The sequence below is a fragment of the Carlito syrichta genome, unplaced genomic scaffold, assembly GCF_000164805.1.
Source record: "Carlito syrichta isolate Samal-C Ts95f unplaced genomic scaffold, Tarsius_syrichta-2.0.1 Scaffold308187, whole genome shotgun sequence".
Lineage (NCBI taxonomy): Eukaryota > Metazoa > Chordata > Mammalia > Primates > Tarsiidae > Carlito > Carlito syrichta.
In genome coordinates, this window is record NW_007252283.1 from 176,471 (window position 1) to 190,655 (window position 14,185).

At 43.8% G+C, this 14,185-nt stretch overlaps 1 protein-coding gene, 1 long non-coding RNA gene and 1 pseudogene across 2 annotated transcripts in view; all 3 read right to left on the minus strand.

The window, feature by feature from the left end:
• The window catches only part of MALT1 (MALT1 paracaspase), a 130,972-nt gene that overhangs the window by 39,033 nt on the left and 77,754 nt on the right, over window positions 1-14,185 (minus strand). Inside the window, exon 11 of the mRNA XM_021716123.1 lies at window positions 5,683-5,804. Within this exon, the coding sequence (XP_021571798.1) occupies window positions 5,683-5,804 (122 nt within the window). The remainder of the gene's footprint in view (window positions 1-5,682; window positions 5,805-14,185) is intronic.
• On the minus strand, window positions 10,236-10,732 carry LOC110596294. The gene is made up of 2 exons (XR_002482376.1): window positions 10,680-10,732; window positions 10,236-10,392 (listed from the first exon to the last, which is right to left on the minus strand). It is a non-coding gene; the product is annotated as an uncharacterized LOC110596294 (long non-coding RNA).
• On the minus strand, window positions 12,116-13,046 carry LOC103267613 (annotated as a pseudogene).

Below are 14,185 nucleotides of genomic sequence, written 5' to 3' on the forward strand. Positions count from 1 at the left end.
GGGGGGGGGGAAGGGGAAGGGAGGTGGGACTAACGGTAGGCAATATCTGTCTGGGGACGGGGAGACACCCCTTATCAACAAGGGTACCTGAATGATGCATATTTATATACCTAACCCTTAACTGTACCCCACAATTTTAAAATAAAAGATACTGATTAAAAAAAAAAACCCCAAAAAACAGAAGATGCTTCTTCCTAATGAAGGCTTCTTGGGCCAAAGGCCGAAGAGAATCCACCTAGAAGTCCCAAGATGGTGTGAAGATTGTATTCAACTGAAGACATTTAGGATTCAACAGATGCAGAAAGAACTCTTCTCTGCTTATCTGACTGAAAGCAGAAAGTTCCGGGAAATGAGGCTGCCATAAATTTCCTCCTGGGGCAGCTTTTATTCCCAAGAAGGAGAACAAGAGCAAAACCACCACAAAACCCCACTTGGGGAGTTTCCAGAAATGCAGAAGAGGTAAGACCACTGGCACCTGCCAAACAAATGTTATCACAAACTCTCCTAACTTCCCTTGTTCTTCTAGAAAAAAAATTTTTTTTGAGTTAGCGTCTCATTCTGTTGCCCAGGCTGGGTTCTGGTGATCCTTCCGCCTCAGTCTTCCAAGGAGCTGGAACTACAGGCGCGCACTACCGCACCCAGCTAATTTTTATTTATTGTAGAGATGAGGTCTCACCAAGTTGCCTGGGTGGGTCTCAAACCTGCGGGCTCAGGCAATCCACTCACCTCGGCCTCCCAGAGTGCTGGGATGACAGGCTGAGCCACCGAGCCTGGCCTAGAACTTCCCATCTTAAATAAACCCTAAAGTCAAGTAAACCTCTCCATACACCCAGTCCCTCAGCAGCACTAAAGAAGGTGGCCACCCCTGTCTTCTAGAAACAGTTTCCTTTTCAGATTTTTCCCCCATTATTTTAAAGATGTGGGGTACAATTGAGGGTTAGGAACACAAATGTTCAGTATGCAGGCACCCTTGTTGGTGAGGTGTAGCCCCTCCCCTGGCAGTTTCCCTCAACTGACAGTCCGCCTGCCTCCACGACCCCTGGCAGTTTCACGTCTGCCAATCCCTTTCTTATAGTATTATGATAACTGCTCAAGGTCCGCTTATGAGTGAGAACATATGGAACTCTGATCTTTGGTTCTGTCATAGATCACTGAGTATGATCGACTCTAAATCCAGCCAAGTTGCTGCGAAGTCCATATGTTTGTCCTTCTTGATGGCTGTATAATATTCCATTGTGGGCTGGGCTTGGTGGCTCAGCCTATAATCTTGGCATTTTGGGAGGCTGAGGCAAGTAGATTGCCTGAGCCCACAGGTTTGAGACCAGCCTGGGCAACTTAGCAAGACCTCATCTCTGCAATAAATAAAAAATTAGCTGGGTGTGGTAGCACACACCTGTAGTTCCAGCTACTTGAAAGGCTGAGGTGGAAGGATCGCCAGAGCCCAGCAGGTCGACGCTAGGGTGGCTGTGAGCATGACACTGCACTCCAGCTTGGGCAACAGAGTGAGACTCCAACTAAAAAAAAATTCCATTGTGTATATGTACAACATTTAAAAAATTCAGTTCCGCTTTGATGGACAGCATGGTTGGTTCCAAGTTTCTGCTATTGTGAATAGAGCTGCAACATAGAATGGCTTGAGTTCCTCCAGGTATATTCCCAATAGGGGAATTGCTGGGTCATATGGAAGGTCAATTTCTAGTTCTTTCAGAAATCACCACACTGTCTTCCAAAGAGATTGCACTCATTTGCATTCCCACCAGCAGTGTAGAAACGTTCCTTTTTCTCTGCATCCTTGCCAGCATCTGTTGTTGTTTTATTCATGACGGCCATTCTTACTGGTGGTATCTCAATGTGGTTTTGATTTGCATTTCTCTGATGATGAGTGAGGCTGAGCACTTTTTCATGTGTCTGTTGACTGCTCGCATAACTTCTTTTGAGAAGTGTCTATTCATGTCTTTTACCTACTTTTTAATGGGGTGTTTTTTTCCTTTCTGCGTGTTTGAGATCCTTGTAGATCCTAGATGTTATTAGGCCTTTGTCAGATATCCAGTTGGCAAATATGTTTTCCTATTCTGTGGGCTGTGCCCCTGCTCTCTTTGCAGAAGCTTGTCAGTTTGATGGGGTCCCCCTTGTCTATCTGATCTCTTATGGCACGGGCACTTGTGGTTTTGATCAGGAATTGGTTGCCAGTTCCAATTTCCATAAGGGTGTCTCCTGCATTTTCTAAGATTCCTAGAGTTTGAGGTTTTACTTTTAGGTTTTTGATCCATTTAGAGTTAATTTTTGTGTATGGTGATAGGTAGGGGTCCTGTTTCAGTCTTCTACATGTGGTCAGTCAGTTTTCCCAGCACCATTTACTGAATAGGCTCTCCTCTCCTCAGTAGTAGATGTTGGAGGCCTTGTCAAAGATGAGGTGGTTGAGAAATTAAGGTTTTGCTTCCGGGATCTCCATCCTGTTCCATTGGTTCATATGCTTGTTCTTGCATTAATACCAGGCTGTTTTGATTATTGCAGCTTTATAGTAAAGCTTGAAGTCTGGAAGTGTGATATCTCCCGCTTGGTTTCCTTTTCAGACGTCCATACCATCCTTTCTTGGCTTTCTTCCTCTCCCTGGCAGGTCCTTCTTGGTCTGTTTGCCGGTCCCTCCTCCGCTACGCAGCCCTCAATGTCGTCCCCGAAGACCATGACTGCCTGAGCTATCGGGACGTGCAGCGGCATCTCAAGCGTCACGCGTCCGAAGTCCAACTCTCGATTCTCCTCCCTAGATCTCTTCTGCTCTTATCTTTAAGTCCTCAGTGTAAACACACCCCAGAGGCTCAAGTGGAAAACTGAGGGGTTTCCTTGACTTCTCCTCTTTTCTCCCCACGTTCCACATCCAATTGGTCAGTTTGGTTGACTGTATCTCTAAAATGACACACTGTGAATTATGCACTGGGATCCACCTCCACTGCTGGGCCCTATTTCTAGACACCATGGCTATTTCCAATCAAGCACAGGCCTTAGATACGAAAGACAATTAAGTTCATAAAATTGTCACTATGCGCTTACATTGGCAGCACTGTACAAACAAGTTGGTACACTGTGTTTGTGTTGATGTGTGGTGGTGTCGTGCTGAGTGGTGTTCATTATTACTGTTACATATTTTTGTGTGCCGTTGCAAGAATGTCAGAGCTTGAATTGGAGCAATAAACAGACATTACATTTCTTGTTAAACTTGGCAAGAGTGGAAGTGAAATCAGTGACAGGTTAACCCAAGTTTATGGGGATAATGCCATGAAGAAAACAGCAGTGTACAAATGGATTAAACGTTTTTCTGAGGGGAGAGAAAGTGTCACTGATAAAGAAAGGTCAGGACGGCCAGTAGCGGGCAGAACTGATGAGAACATTGCAAAAATTCATCACATTGTGTGTCCAAACCATCAGCTGTGAGAAGCATAGCAGACTGAATAAACACTGATAGAGAAATAGTTGCGAAAGTCTTAACGGAAAATCTGGGCATGAGAAAGGTGTAAAAATGGTGCAAAAATGGTCCCAAAGGAGCTCTTGCATCATGACAACGCACCAGCTCACAGAGCACTGTCTGTGAGGGAGTTTTTAGCTAGTCAACAAATAACTGTATTGGAACACCCTCCCTACTCATCTGATCTGGCCCCCAATGACTGTTTTCTTTAGCTGAAGATTAAGGAAATATTGAAAGGAAGATATTTTGATGACATTAAGGACATAAGGGTAATACGACAACAGCTCTGATGGCCATTCCAGAAGAAGAGTTCCAAAACTGCCTTGATGGGTGGATTAGGTACTGGTGTCAGTGCAAGGCTTCCCAAGGGGAGTACTTTGAAGGTGACTGTAGTGATATTCAGCAATGAGGTACGCAGCACTTTGTCTAGGATGACTTTGTGAATTTAATTGCCACACCTCATAACTGGCTGTCTTGCTCTTCTCTGCTACTTTCAAGCAGCAAGTTTGTCTTGAAACCATAAATCCTATCATGTTACTTCCTTTGCTTATAACCTTTAGTGACTTCGCAGGTTACATCACCTGTTGATCTTCCTCATAACTCCTAACTCACAGGAATGACTGTGCTTGCTGTCTGCCTGCCTCTCTCCACTCGAATGGATGCTTCTTGAGGGCAGGACCTTGTGGTCACTGTTGCATCATCATGCCTAGAACATGGCCTGGCACAAAACAGGTATCAACAAACACCTGTTCAATGAATATCTCCTACACTAGACCCATGAATGTAACAGTAGTTTATAGAACTTGACTTGTTAGAGTTTTTAAGCCCATTACACTCTTCAAATCTAGAATGCACTCCTCATCCCCTACACTTCTACTTTTCTCCAAGCAGAACACATTTTACAAAAAGATACATAAATGTAGTAGGTTTTTCCCATTATTGCTCCTTCAAAAGGCACTTATTCAAATGAAAGTGATTTTGCAATTGAGAAAGTATGGTAAAGATTCCTTTAGCTATCATCTCTCAAGAGCCTAGGCACACAAAGCATCCTGGCTCCCTAGTTTTCACCAGCTCTCATGGTAGGAATTCACATGGCTCACACCAGTAGTCAGGGTTCTAGCACAGACCTATCTGGTGCCATAGCCACACACAATCTTTTCCCCTACATTCTGCAACTGCTCTGCCTTACCTCTGCATAAGAGGTGGAGGTAATAATTACATAAAACCACAACATTCTTCTATGGCATGAGGTGACCCAATTGAAGGAGAAGTCATACTCTCAGAACAGCTCTTTTATTTAATTTCAGATTTTCAAATGAACACGTGGCATCAAGTCTGGAAGAAAGTGGAACTGCTGTAACTAACAGCTTGAAAAGTGTGGGCTTTCATGGCACAGTCGAGGAGGACAAGGGTGAGGGAGAGGATGAGGGAGTGGAAGAGAAAAGTCCACAGAAGTGGACAGACCACTGAGAAATTCCCAGGGGCAAGGTGGCTTGAAGAGAAAAGAGAACTCTAATATGTGATTTTAAATTATTTGTTGGGTGGTGCTAGGATACAATCCTCTCACAAAAGGAACAGATGCCACACTCTGCCAACCTGAATTTTACTTTAGAATCTACAACAATGACATAAATTTTTAAAAAAATATAAAACAGTTATGTGGAATTCTTTTAAAAATGATTTATTTATTTTGAGACAAGGTCTTGCTATGTTGCCTAGGCTGGTTTTGAACTCCTGGGCTCAAGCAATCCTTTTGCCTCAGCCTCCCAAAGTGCTGAAATTACAAGCATGAGTCACTGCATTTAGCGTGGAATTCTTTAAAAACAGTAATACTGCATTAGCTTGCCATGTAGCCTTGAAAATCTTTCTAAGGTTTTGGCTGGAACATAATCTGTTGTACAGAGTTTTGTTTAGATGTGTAAGAATGTACTGGTGATGTTTTATACTTGCTAACATTGTTGCCCTATGTAATCCCTATTTCCCACAATTTTTACAGTGAAAAACTGATTTCATTATTGTTTACAATTTTTTGGTAAGACAATTTTGGAACTGCCATACCAAAATAATGATTATCAAATACCTTACTAATAACCCAGCAATGTCTATCAGACTCTTTAATTAAACTCTGAAAACCACTTAACAATTCACAATTAACAACATCAATTAATTTTTTATCCTTCTTTCTTCTTAGAAGAATTAAAAGGTCATTTAAAAACAATTACCTCCTTATTCATTTTGAACCATTGATACTGTACAAAAGGATGTCCAGTTGCCCGGCAACACAGCTTCACAAACTGCCCAGCCAAGACGGCCTTTGATTCTGGGTTTACAGTGATCTTTATTCCTAGGGGGGGACAGCAACAACAAAAGATTAAATAAAGCCACAGAAGAGGGATTTTTCTTTTTTACAGATCTGAAATTTAAAAATGAAATATTTTGGCAATAACTTGCATATTCCTGTCATAAATCACATATTCACATCTTGTTCCTCATCAGACTACGTGTTTGTGAGTTGCAGGCTTTGAAAAATCCTAAGGAAAGAAACATGTGCAAAAGATTTGGATCTACATGCTTTCTCATGATTGGAGGAGAAAATTATGTGCTGTATTTCTTTAACTCTTAGAAATACTTTTTCCCACATTCTAATACTTTTGAATTCAGGATACACTTTATAATAGATACCTGCCAAGCAATAGTCACAGCACAGTTCTCAGTGTCGGGATGTGTGCAAATAGTTGGTCACAAATGCTCATACGGCTGGCACTTCAGCTGAGTTGGGTGCACAGTAAGTAATTCAAGTGCTAAGTGTAAACATCTGCTATGGTCTGAATGTGTCCTCTCAAATTCATGTGCTGGAACCTTAATGCCCTATGCAACCATGTTGGGAGCAACAGATAACTGACATAAAAGAAACCAAAGTTAGAAACAATTACAGGTGCCAAGCTTATAATACATAAAATCGGGTTAGTTGGTTTTTAGGAAGAAGGAGAAAATATCATGAGGGTTCTATCCTTGACAGTGAATTAATGCTGCCATGAAAAGGATTTCAGAAAGTGGGTTCACTCTCTCTTCTGCCAAATGAGAACACCACTTTGTCCCTGCTTGCCCTTCTGCTCTGTGCCATGTGAGGATACAACACAGCAGGAGGGCCCGCATCGGAAACCAGGCGCTTGATCTTGGACTTCCCAGGCTCCAGAGCTTGAGAAAGAAATTTTGGTCTTTATAAATTACTTAGTCTGTGGTATTCTGTTATACCACCATGAAATGGACAAAGAAAATGCCATTGAAATGACTATATTAGGATTTAGGACTGAAATAAAAATTATTTTGGAAGCAGAAAGGCACAGAAACAGAGCAGCAGGACATACATTTAATACCTGTGATGCTAACATTTCTCAGTTGAAGAATAGCTACCAGCATCAACACTAGGAAAACTTTCGACAGACGTCTGGAAGAAAATTCTAGAGTCAATACCGAAACACACCCATTCCCTCTCCTGCGCCTCTTTCTCACTCACTTGCCCTGGAAAAGCACATCGCTGAGTCACGAGGACACTCAGGCAGCCCTGGGGAGAGGCCCCCGTGGTAAGGACAGAAACTCAGACCTCCTGCCAAGAGCCAGAGAGGAAATAAGGTCTCCTGACAACACCCATGTGAGCGAGCCATCTGGGAAGAGGATTCTCCAGTCCCAGTCGAGCCTTCAGAAGACCTAGGAAGTCCAAGATCAAGCCCCTGGTTGCCAATGAGGGCTCTCCTGCCGTGTCCTCACATGGCACGGAGCAGAAGGGCAAGCAGGGACAAATGTGGTATTCTCATCTGGCAGAAGAGAGCATGAACCCACTTCCTGAACACTTCTTCACAGCAGCATCAATTGACAGTGGTCAAGGGTAGAACCCTCATGGCCTAATTACCTCCCAACACGGTTGCATAGGGCAGTAAGGTTCCAGCACATGAATCTGGGGGGCACACTCAGACCACAGACTGACAACGGGACTGCTGCCTCATGCGAGGCCCTCAGCCAGGACCACCCAGCAAAGCCACTGTGGGATTACTAACCTCAGAAACTACGTGAGATAGAAAATGGCTGTTGCTTTAAACTTCTGGTTTTGGGGTAACTTCTTATGCAGCCACAGATAACTGACATAAAAGAAGCCAAAGTTAGAAACTATTACAGTTGCCAGGCTGAGGATACACGAAACTGGGTCAGCTGGTTTTTAGGAAGGAGAAAATACCATTAAGGGGTTTAAAACTTACTTTCCTGAGCCTACTTTTCTTTCCTTGTCTATCCTGAATGTGATGTTAAAACAGGGTCCTTTTCTTCTACCACCCACCAATCCAAAGGAAAAAGGTGATAGTGTATTAAAAAGAAGCAAACTTAATACAGGAAAGGTACTAAACTTTCTTTTTTTTTTTTTTTGAGTTGGAGTCTCACTCCGTCGCCCAGACTGGAGTGCAGCGGCCGCTCCCGGCCACCACAGCCTCGAGCTGCTGGGCTCCGGCGATCCTTCCGCCTCAGCCCTCCAAGTAGCTGGAACTACAGGCGCACGCTACCACGCCCGGCTAAGTTTTGATTTATTGTAGAGATGCGGTCTCGTCAAGTTGCACAGGTGGGCCTCGAACCTGCAGGCTCAGGCAATCCACTCACCTCAGCCTCCCAAAGTGCTGGGATTACAGGCTGAGCCACCAAGCCTGGCTGGTACTAAACTTTCTAGAAAAAAAAATAAGTAAAATTAAGTGAAATTCATAGCAGAAAGAGACCAAATAAAACCAAAATTCAAAATGAGTAAATATTTATTACATGCCTAGTATATCTGAGGACCTGGAAGAAACCCTAGAAAATCTATAGTAAATATAGAAAAGCCTCTCAAAAAAGGATTTACAACTCTTGCCAAGGAACAGGTTTCATATTCACTGATCCTTTATGTTGAGGCCAAGCCAGCACAGGATGGACGAAGTTCAGAACTCTTCTGAATTCTGTGATCCGTGTTGGAAGGAAAGTTGGACCATGGGACAAGCGCTCTTGCTGACACCCACAAACTCACAACACTGTATTTCATGTCGCCATATTTGCCATTCATCTGTCAGGAGTCTTACATCACAACTTTAAGATACAACAGCTCTGATGTTCCAAGTTTAGGTGTGATAAGAGAAAAAAAAAAGCTGTTAAAAAATGACAAAAGAGAACAAGTAATCAACCTGAAAAGTTTTGGCTAAATTAGCTTTAAATGTGAATGTCTTACAGCAACCTCAAGTCCCAAACCCCTTCTGACGTAAAATCTTCTTGGCAAGCCCGCTGCAGTTCCCCATCTCAGGGAAGGCGAACCAGTCCTGCAGCTGGCCACCTGTTGTCCAGTTTTGCACCACAAAACCTAGCAGCCATCCTGAAATACTGTCTTCTCTCTGTCTCATTATTCACAGGCAATTTCTTTGCAAATCCTGTCAATTAAGCTTTTCCATGTTTCACCATCTTTAACGCTACGACCATATTCTAAGCCACCATCAACTCTGTGGTGAACCATTGTTATGCCCTTCTAACTTGTTTCCTTGCTGTCAATCAGCAGCCCAAATATCTTTTTAAAACATAAATTAGGCCAGGCTCAGTGGTTCAGTCTGTAATCCCAGCACTTTGGGAGGCCGAGGTGAGGGGACTGCTTGAACCTGAGGGTTCAAGACCAGCCTGGGCAACTTGGAGAGACCTCGTCTCTACAATAAATCAAAAAAATTAAGTGGGCACAGTAGCGTGTGCCTGTAGTTCTGGCTACTTAGAAGGCTGAGGCAGAAGGATTGCTGGAGCCCAGCAGGTTGACGCTGGGGTGGCCGTGAGTGTGCCACTGTACTCCAGCCTGGGTGACGGAGACTCCAACTCAAAACAAACAAACATAAATTAATTTCTATCTCTTGCAATTAAAACCTCCGAATGTGCTACCACTATACAAGCATACCTAAGAGACATGTGGATTCAGTTCCTGATCACAGCAACAAAATTAATAATATCACAATGAAGTGAGTCACACCATTTTTTTTTTTTTTTTGTTTCCCAACGCATATAAAGTAATGTTTACACTGTATTGTGGTCTATTAATAGGGTGATAACATTATGTCTAAAAAAACAATATACATACTTTAATTTAAAAATATTTTACTTCTAAAAATGCTAACAACCATCTGAGCTTCCTCTATCGAGTGGTGACCTTTTTGCTGCTGGAGGTCTTGCTTGGATGTTGATGGCCTCTGACTGACCAGGGTGGTGGTTGCTGAAGGCTGGGGTGGCTGTGGCAATTTCTGAAAATAAGGCTGGGCCTGGAGGCTCAGCCCGTCATCCCAGCACCTTGGGAGGTCGAGATGAGTGGATTGCCTGAGCCCGCGGGTTTGAGACCAGCCCGGGCAACTTGGTGAGACCACGTCTCCACAACAAAATAAAGTAGAGAATTAGTCAGGCGTGGTAGCACGTGCCTGTGGCTCTGGCTGCTTGGAAGGCCAAGGCAGAAGGATCGCCAGAGCCCAGCAGGTTGATGCTGGGGTGGCTGTGAGTGTGCCACTGCACTCCAGCCTGGGCGACAGAGTAAGACCCTGACTCAAAAAAAAAAAGACAACAATAAAGTGTGGTACATCGATTAATTCATCCTTCCATCAAAGATTTCCCTTTAGCACGAGCTGCTGTTTGACAGTACTTTTTTTTTTTTTTTTTTTTTGCTCAACACTGGCATTTTTGAGAACTGATTTGGTTTGTCCAACAAGATAAACAATTTTTTGCTTTGTGGTATTTTCTTTTTTAAAGAAAGCCCTTAGCTAACACACAGAATGTATATTTGTTTGGATCTGAACCAAATCTTCTGAGATCCCCATTACTCTGAAGAACATTGAAGACATTTATGGGGCATATTAAATGGTATCTAATATTAGTTGTATCCCTCATATTGTCTGAGACAGCTACTGTATTTCTTTTTTTTTTTTTTTGAGTTGGAGTCTCACTCTGTTGCCACAGTCACCCCAGCGTCGACTTGCTGGGCTCCGGCGATCCTTTCGCCTCAGCCTTCCAAGTAGCTGGAACTACAGGCGCGCGCTACCTCGCCTGGCTAATTTTTTGATGAATTGTAGAGATGCAGTCTCACCAAGTTGCCCAGGCTGTTCTCGAACCTGTGGGCTCAGGCAATCCCCTCACCTCGGCCTCCCAAAGTGCTAGAATTACAGGCTTGAGCCATCGCATCTGGCCCGGCTACTGTATTTCTAAAGAAAACAGCATTTCACTCAGAGGCTGCCCAGAGTGTGAATGACCTCATGGTTTCCACATCCTTTCCAATCTGTAGTAGCATACCCAAACAGAGTCACATTACTGGAACAAAACTTCGGTGTTCATGCCAAACAAGCTCTGTTATTTTATAGATACATGTGTATGGAGCAAGATTCCTTGCTCTGAACCCTGGGTGACCACAAAGAAATTGAGAGGCCAGGATTATTAGATGCCAAGAGGAAGAAGCATCTTCAACCTCACAGCACAGACAATCTGGCAACAAGCAGACGCAAAGCTGGAGGCTGGCAGTGGTGTTCGCCCACCATTATTCCAGAAACACATTCTGCTTAAATAAGGGAATTATGGTCCAGTTTTGTAATGTTAATAGCTGCCAGTCTCTCCTGCTTTTTTTTTTTTTTTTTAAAGAAAGATCACTTCCTGCCTAGCAGTGAGTTAGGAAACTGGCCTCAAATCCTGATAAAATCTCTCAGTATTAGTTAAAAATACAAAATGCAACAAAAAAACCGGCCAACAGGGGTTAAAACTTGCACAAGTAAACTTGAATGCAAATTATTCTATATACAGACTGGTGTATACATCACTGAAATGGTTTTAGGAGAATGAAACACAACTGTCGAAACAAAATTTTCTCTATAATATCCCAAGTTTCATGAAAGGAAGACTGATATGTACTTTTATGTACTCTTCTTTTTTACAGACACGAAAAAGGAAGTAAGAAGACAAAGCTGAGAGAAGCAGATGCTGCCCACAGGACACTGGAGGCATTTGGTGTTTGGTCTTTGTACCAGTGACTTCCACTCCTGTTGGGAGCTGGCCACGGAAGACCACTCACTGAGCGTTAGGGATCAGGGAGGGCCGTTGAACCCGAGACCACTAGGATGCATTCGGGAGCTGTTGACCCCATTTCCTCCCCCTTTCTACTTAGCACTATAACCAGAAAAAGCTCCTGTAAGCTCAAACATAAAAACTCTGAGACCGGGACGAACACAAGCTAACTTTAGGAGCTCATTGCGCCCATTCTTCCACAAACTGCGGTTCTGGCTTTCACACAACTTACACTTCAAACTCGGGTCACATCTAAGAGCCTTAGTATTGGTCACAGGCTTCTGGGTTGTGATTTTAGGATTTACTGAAGTTGAGTAAGGTGTAAATTGTAGAATATAGTTTTAGAAATATAAGTTTAGACAGCCATTTTGTTGAAAGAATGCAGCTAGGTTACTTGCAGGTAGCCCACTGTGAACTTTGGACTGGGCCACATTCCAAACATTCTGGGATGGGCCGCTTTGGGTTGTAAAGTAAGTATTTAAGTTTCTATAGAATCGTTTAACTTGGTATTAGTATAAATTAGCATAGGATGAAAAGAGTTTATAGGATAGGTCAGTCATGGATCAAGGTTAGCGTCTGTTATGGGATTTTCTTCTTCATACCTGAAAGAGCATCTGGTGGACGGAGTGTAAAAGCCTACTGTTAACACTCAATAAAGGTTGTCTTCTGCTCAAATCTGAACAGTTGTCCAAGTCTCTCTCTCTCTCTCTTTCTCACAATCGCTGATGCTGTCTCCACCTTCGGGAATCTCTGAACTCTGCTGGAGCAGGACTCCGGCATATTCCCGAGTCAGGATTCAGCTCTGGCCCAACTACACCCTCTTCGTTGCAGTCAAGACATGAACGGTGGACCCACTCTCCCAACAGCAATTGCCTTTTCATGCCATTGTAACAATATGGCACTGCTAATGTCGGAGGGGCTTGTGAAGCCTTTATGAATATACTTCATTGGCAGATCCACACCAGGGACTGAACTGCTTTTACGACACCGTTAGCTTTAAGAAAGGAGCAGGCTGGGCGTGGTGGCTCAGCCTGTAAACCCCGCACTTTGGGAGGCCGGGTGGGTTTGAGACCAGCCCGGGCACCTTGGCGAGACCTCGTCTCTACAACAAATCAGAAAAATTAGCCAGGCATGGTAGCGTGCATCTATAGTTCTGGCTACTTGGAAGGCTGAGGCGGAAGGATCGCCGGAGCCCAGCAGGTCGACGCTGGGGTGGCTGAGTGTGCCACTGCACTCCAGCCTGGGCGACGGAGTGAAATTCCGACTCAAAAAAAGAGAGAGAGACGAGCCTGCCTGGCCTTTCACTGCTGGACTCTCAGTGTTGACGAGGGTTGGTCAGAGCTGCCCGCAGGGCAGTCATCATGTTTCCTTGCCACAGGCAGGAGTCCGCCTCGCCCTCGTGGCCCAGCCTGGCCGTCGCCCCCGTCTTCCTCGCCCATGAAGCTGTTCCCTCGTACTCATCCACATCCGCCTTTTGGAACTGGGCCGATGACACCGTGTCCTTTGACATCCCAGAGCTGGACACCTCTGCTAGGTGCTGCCTTCTGCCTCCGCCAGCCCAGCCCAGCAGGAGCCCACTGCCTGGTTCACTTCCCTTTTCCACTCTGGGGCTATGTGATAGCATTTCACCCACAGCAAAATTTATTTCAAAATTGGAGCCAATCCTCTCAAACCCTGTCACGGCTTTATCAACTAAGTGTGCTCAGTAGTCTAAATTATTTGCTGTCATTACAACCATATTCACAGCTCTTCACCAGAAACAGACTCCATCTCAAGAAACCTCTTGGTAACAACCCTCATCCATTAACACTGTACTGCGAGATTGCAGCGACTGTTACATCTTCAGCTTCCATTTTAAGTTCTAGTTTTCTTGTTGTTTCTACCACATCTGCAGTTACTTCCTCCACTGAAGTCTTGAAACACCCCAAAATTATCTGAGAGGTTTGGAATCGGTTTCTTTCAACCTCCTGTTAATGTTGAGATTTTGACCTTCTCTCATGAATCATGAATTATCTTAATGGCATTTAAAATGGTGAATGCTCTCCACAAGGTTTTCAGCTTACTTTGCTTAGATCCATCAGAGGAATCTATGGCAGCTATAGCCTCACAAAATGTATCTCCTAAATCATAAGATTTAAAATTGTCAAAATTATCTCTTGATTCGTAGGCTACAGAATGGATGCTGTATTAGCAGGCATGAAAACATTAATCTCTTTGTACATCTCTATAGAGCTCTTAAGTCATTAGGTATTGTCAACAAGTAGTAATGTTCTGAAATGGCTCTTAAGCTGTAGGTCTCAACAAAAGGCTTAAAATATTCAGTAAAGTCATGCTATAGTCAGATGTGCTGTCACCCAGGCTTTGTTGTCTCTTTATAGAGCACAGGCAGAGTAGATTATTAAACATTATTCTTGAGGACCCTAGGATTTTCAAAACGGTGAGTGGACATTGGTTTCAACCTAAAGTTGCTGGCTACATTAGTTCCTAACAAGAGTGTCAGCCTGTTCTTTGAACCCAAGCATTGATTTCTTTCTAGCTATTATAAGGCCGGAGGTACTGGAGGGCAGGGCAGGCCTCAACAAGATGGCTCCAACCCGGACCAGGAGAACAATGGGTGAGAGTGAGCCAGCAAAAATGAGTGACTGGAAC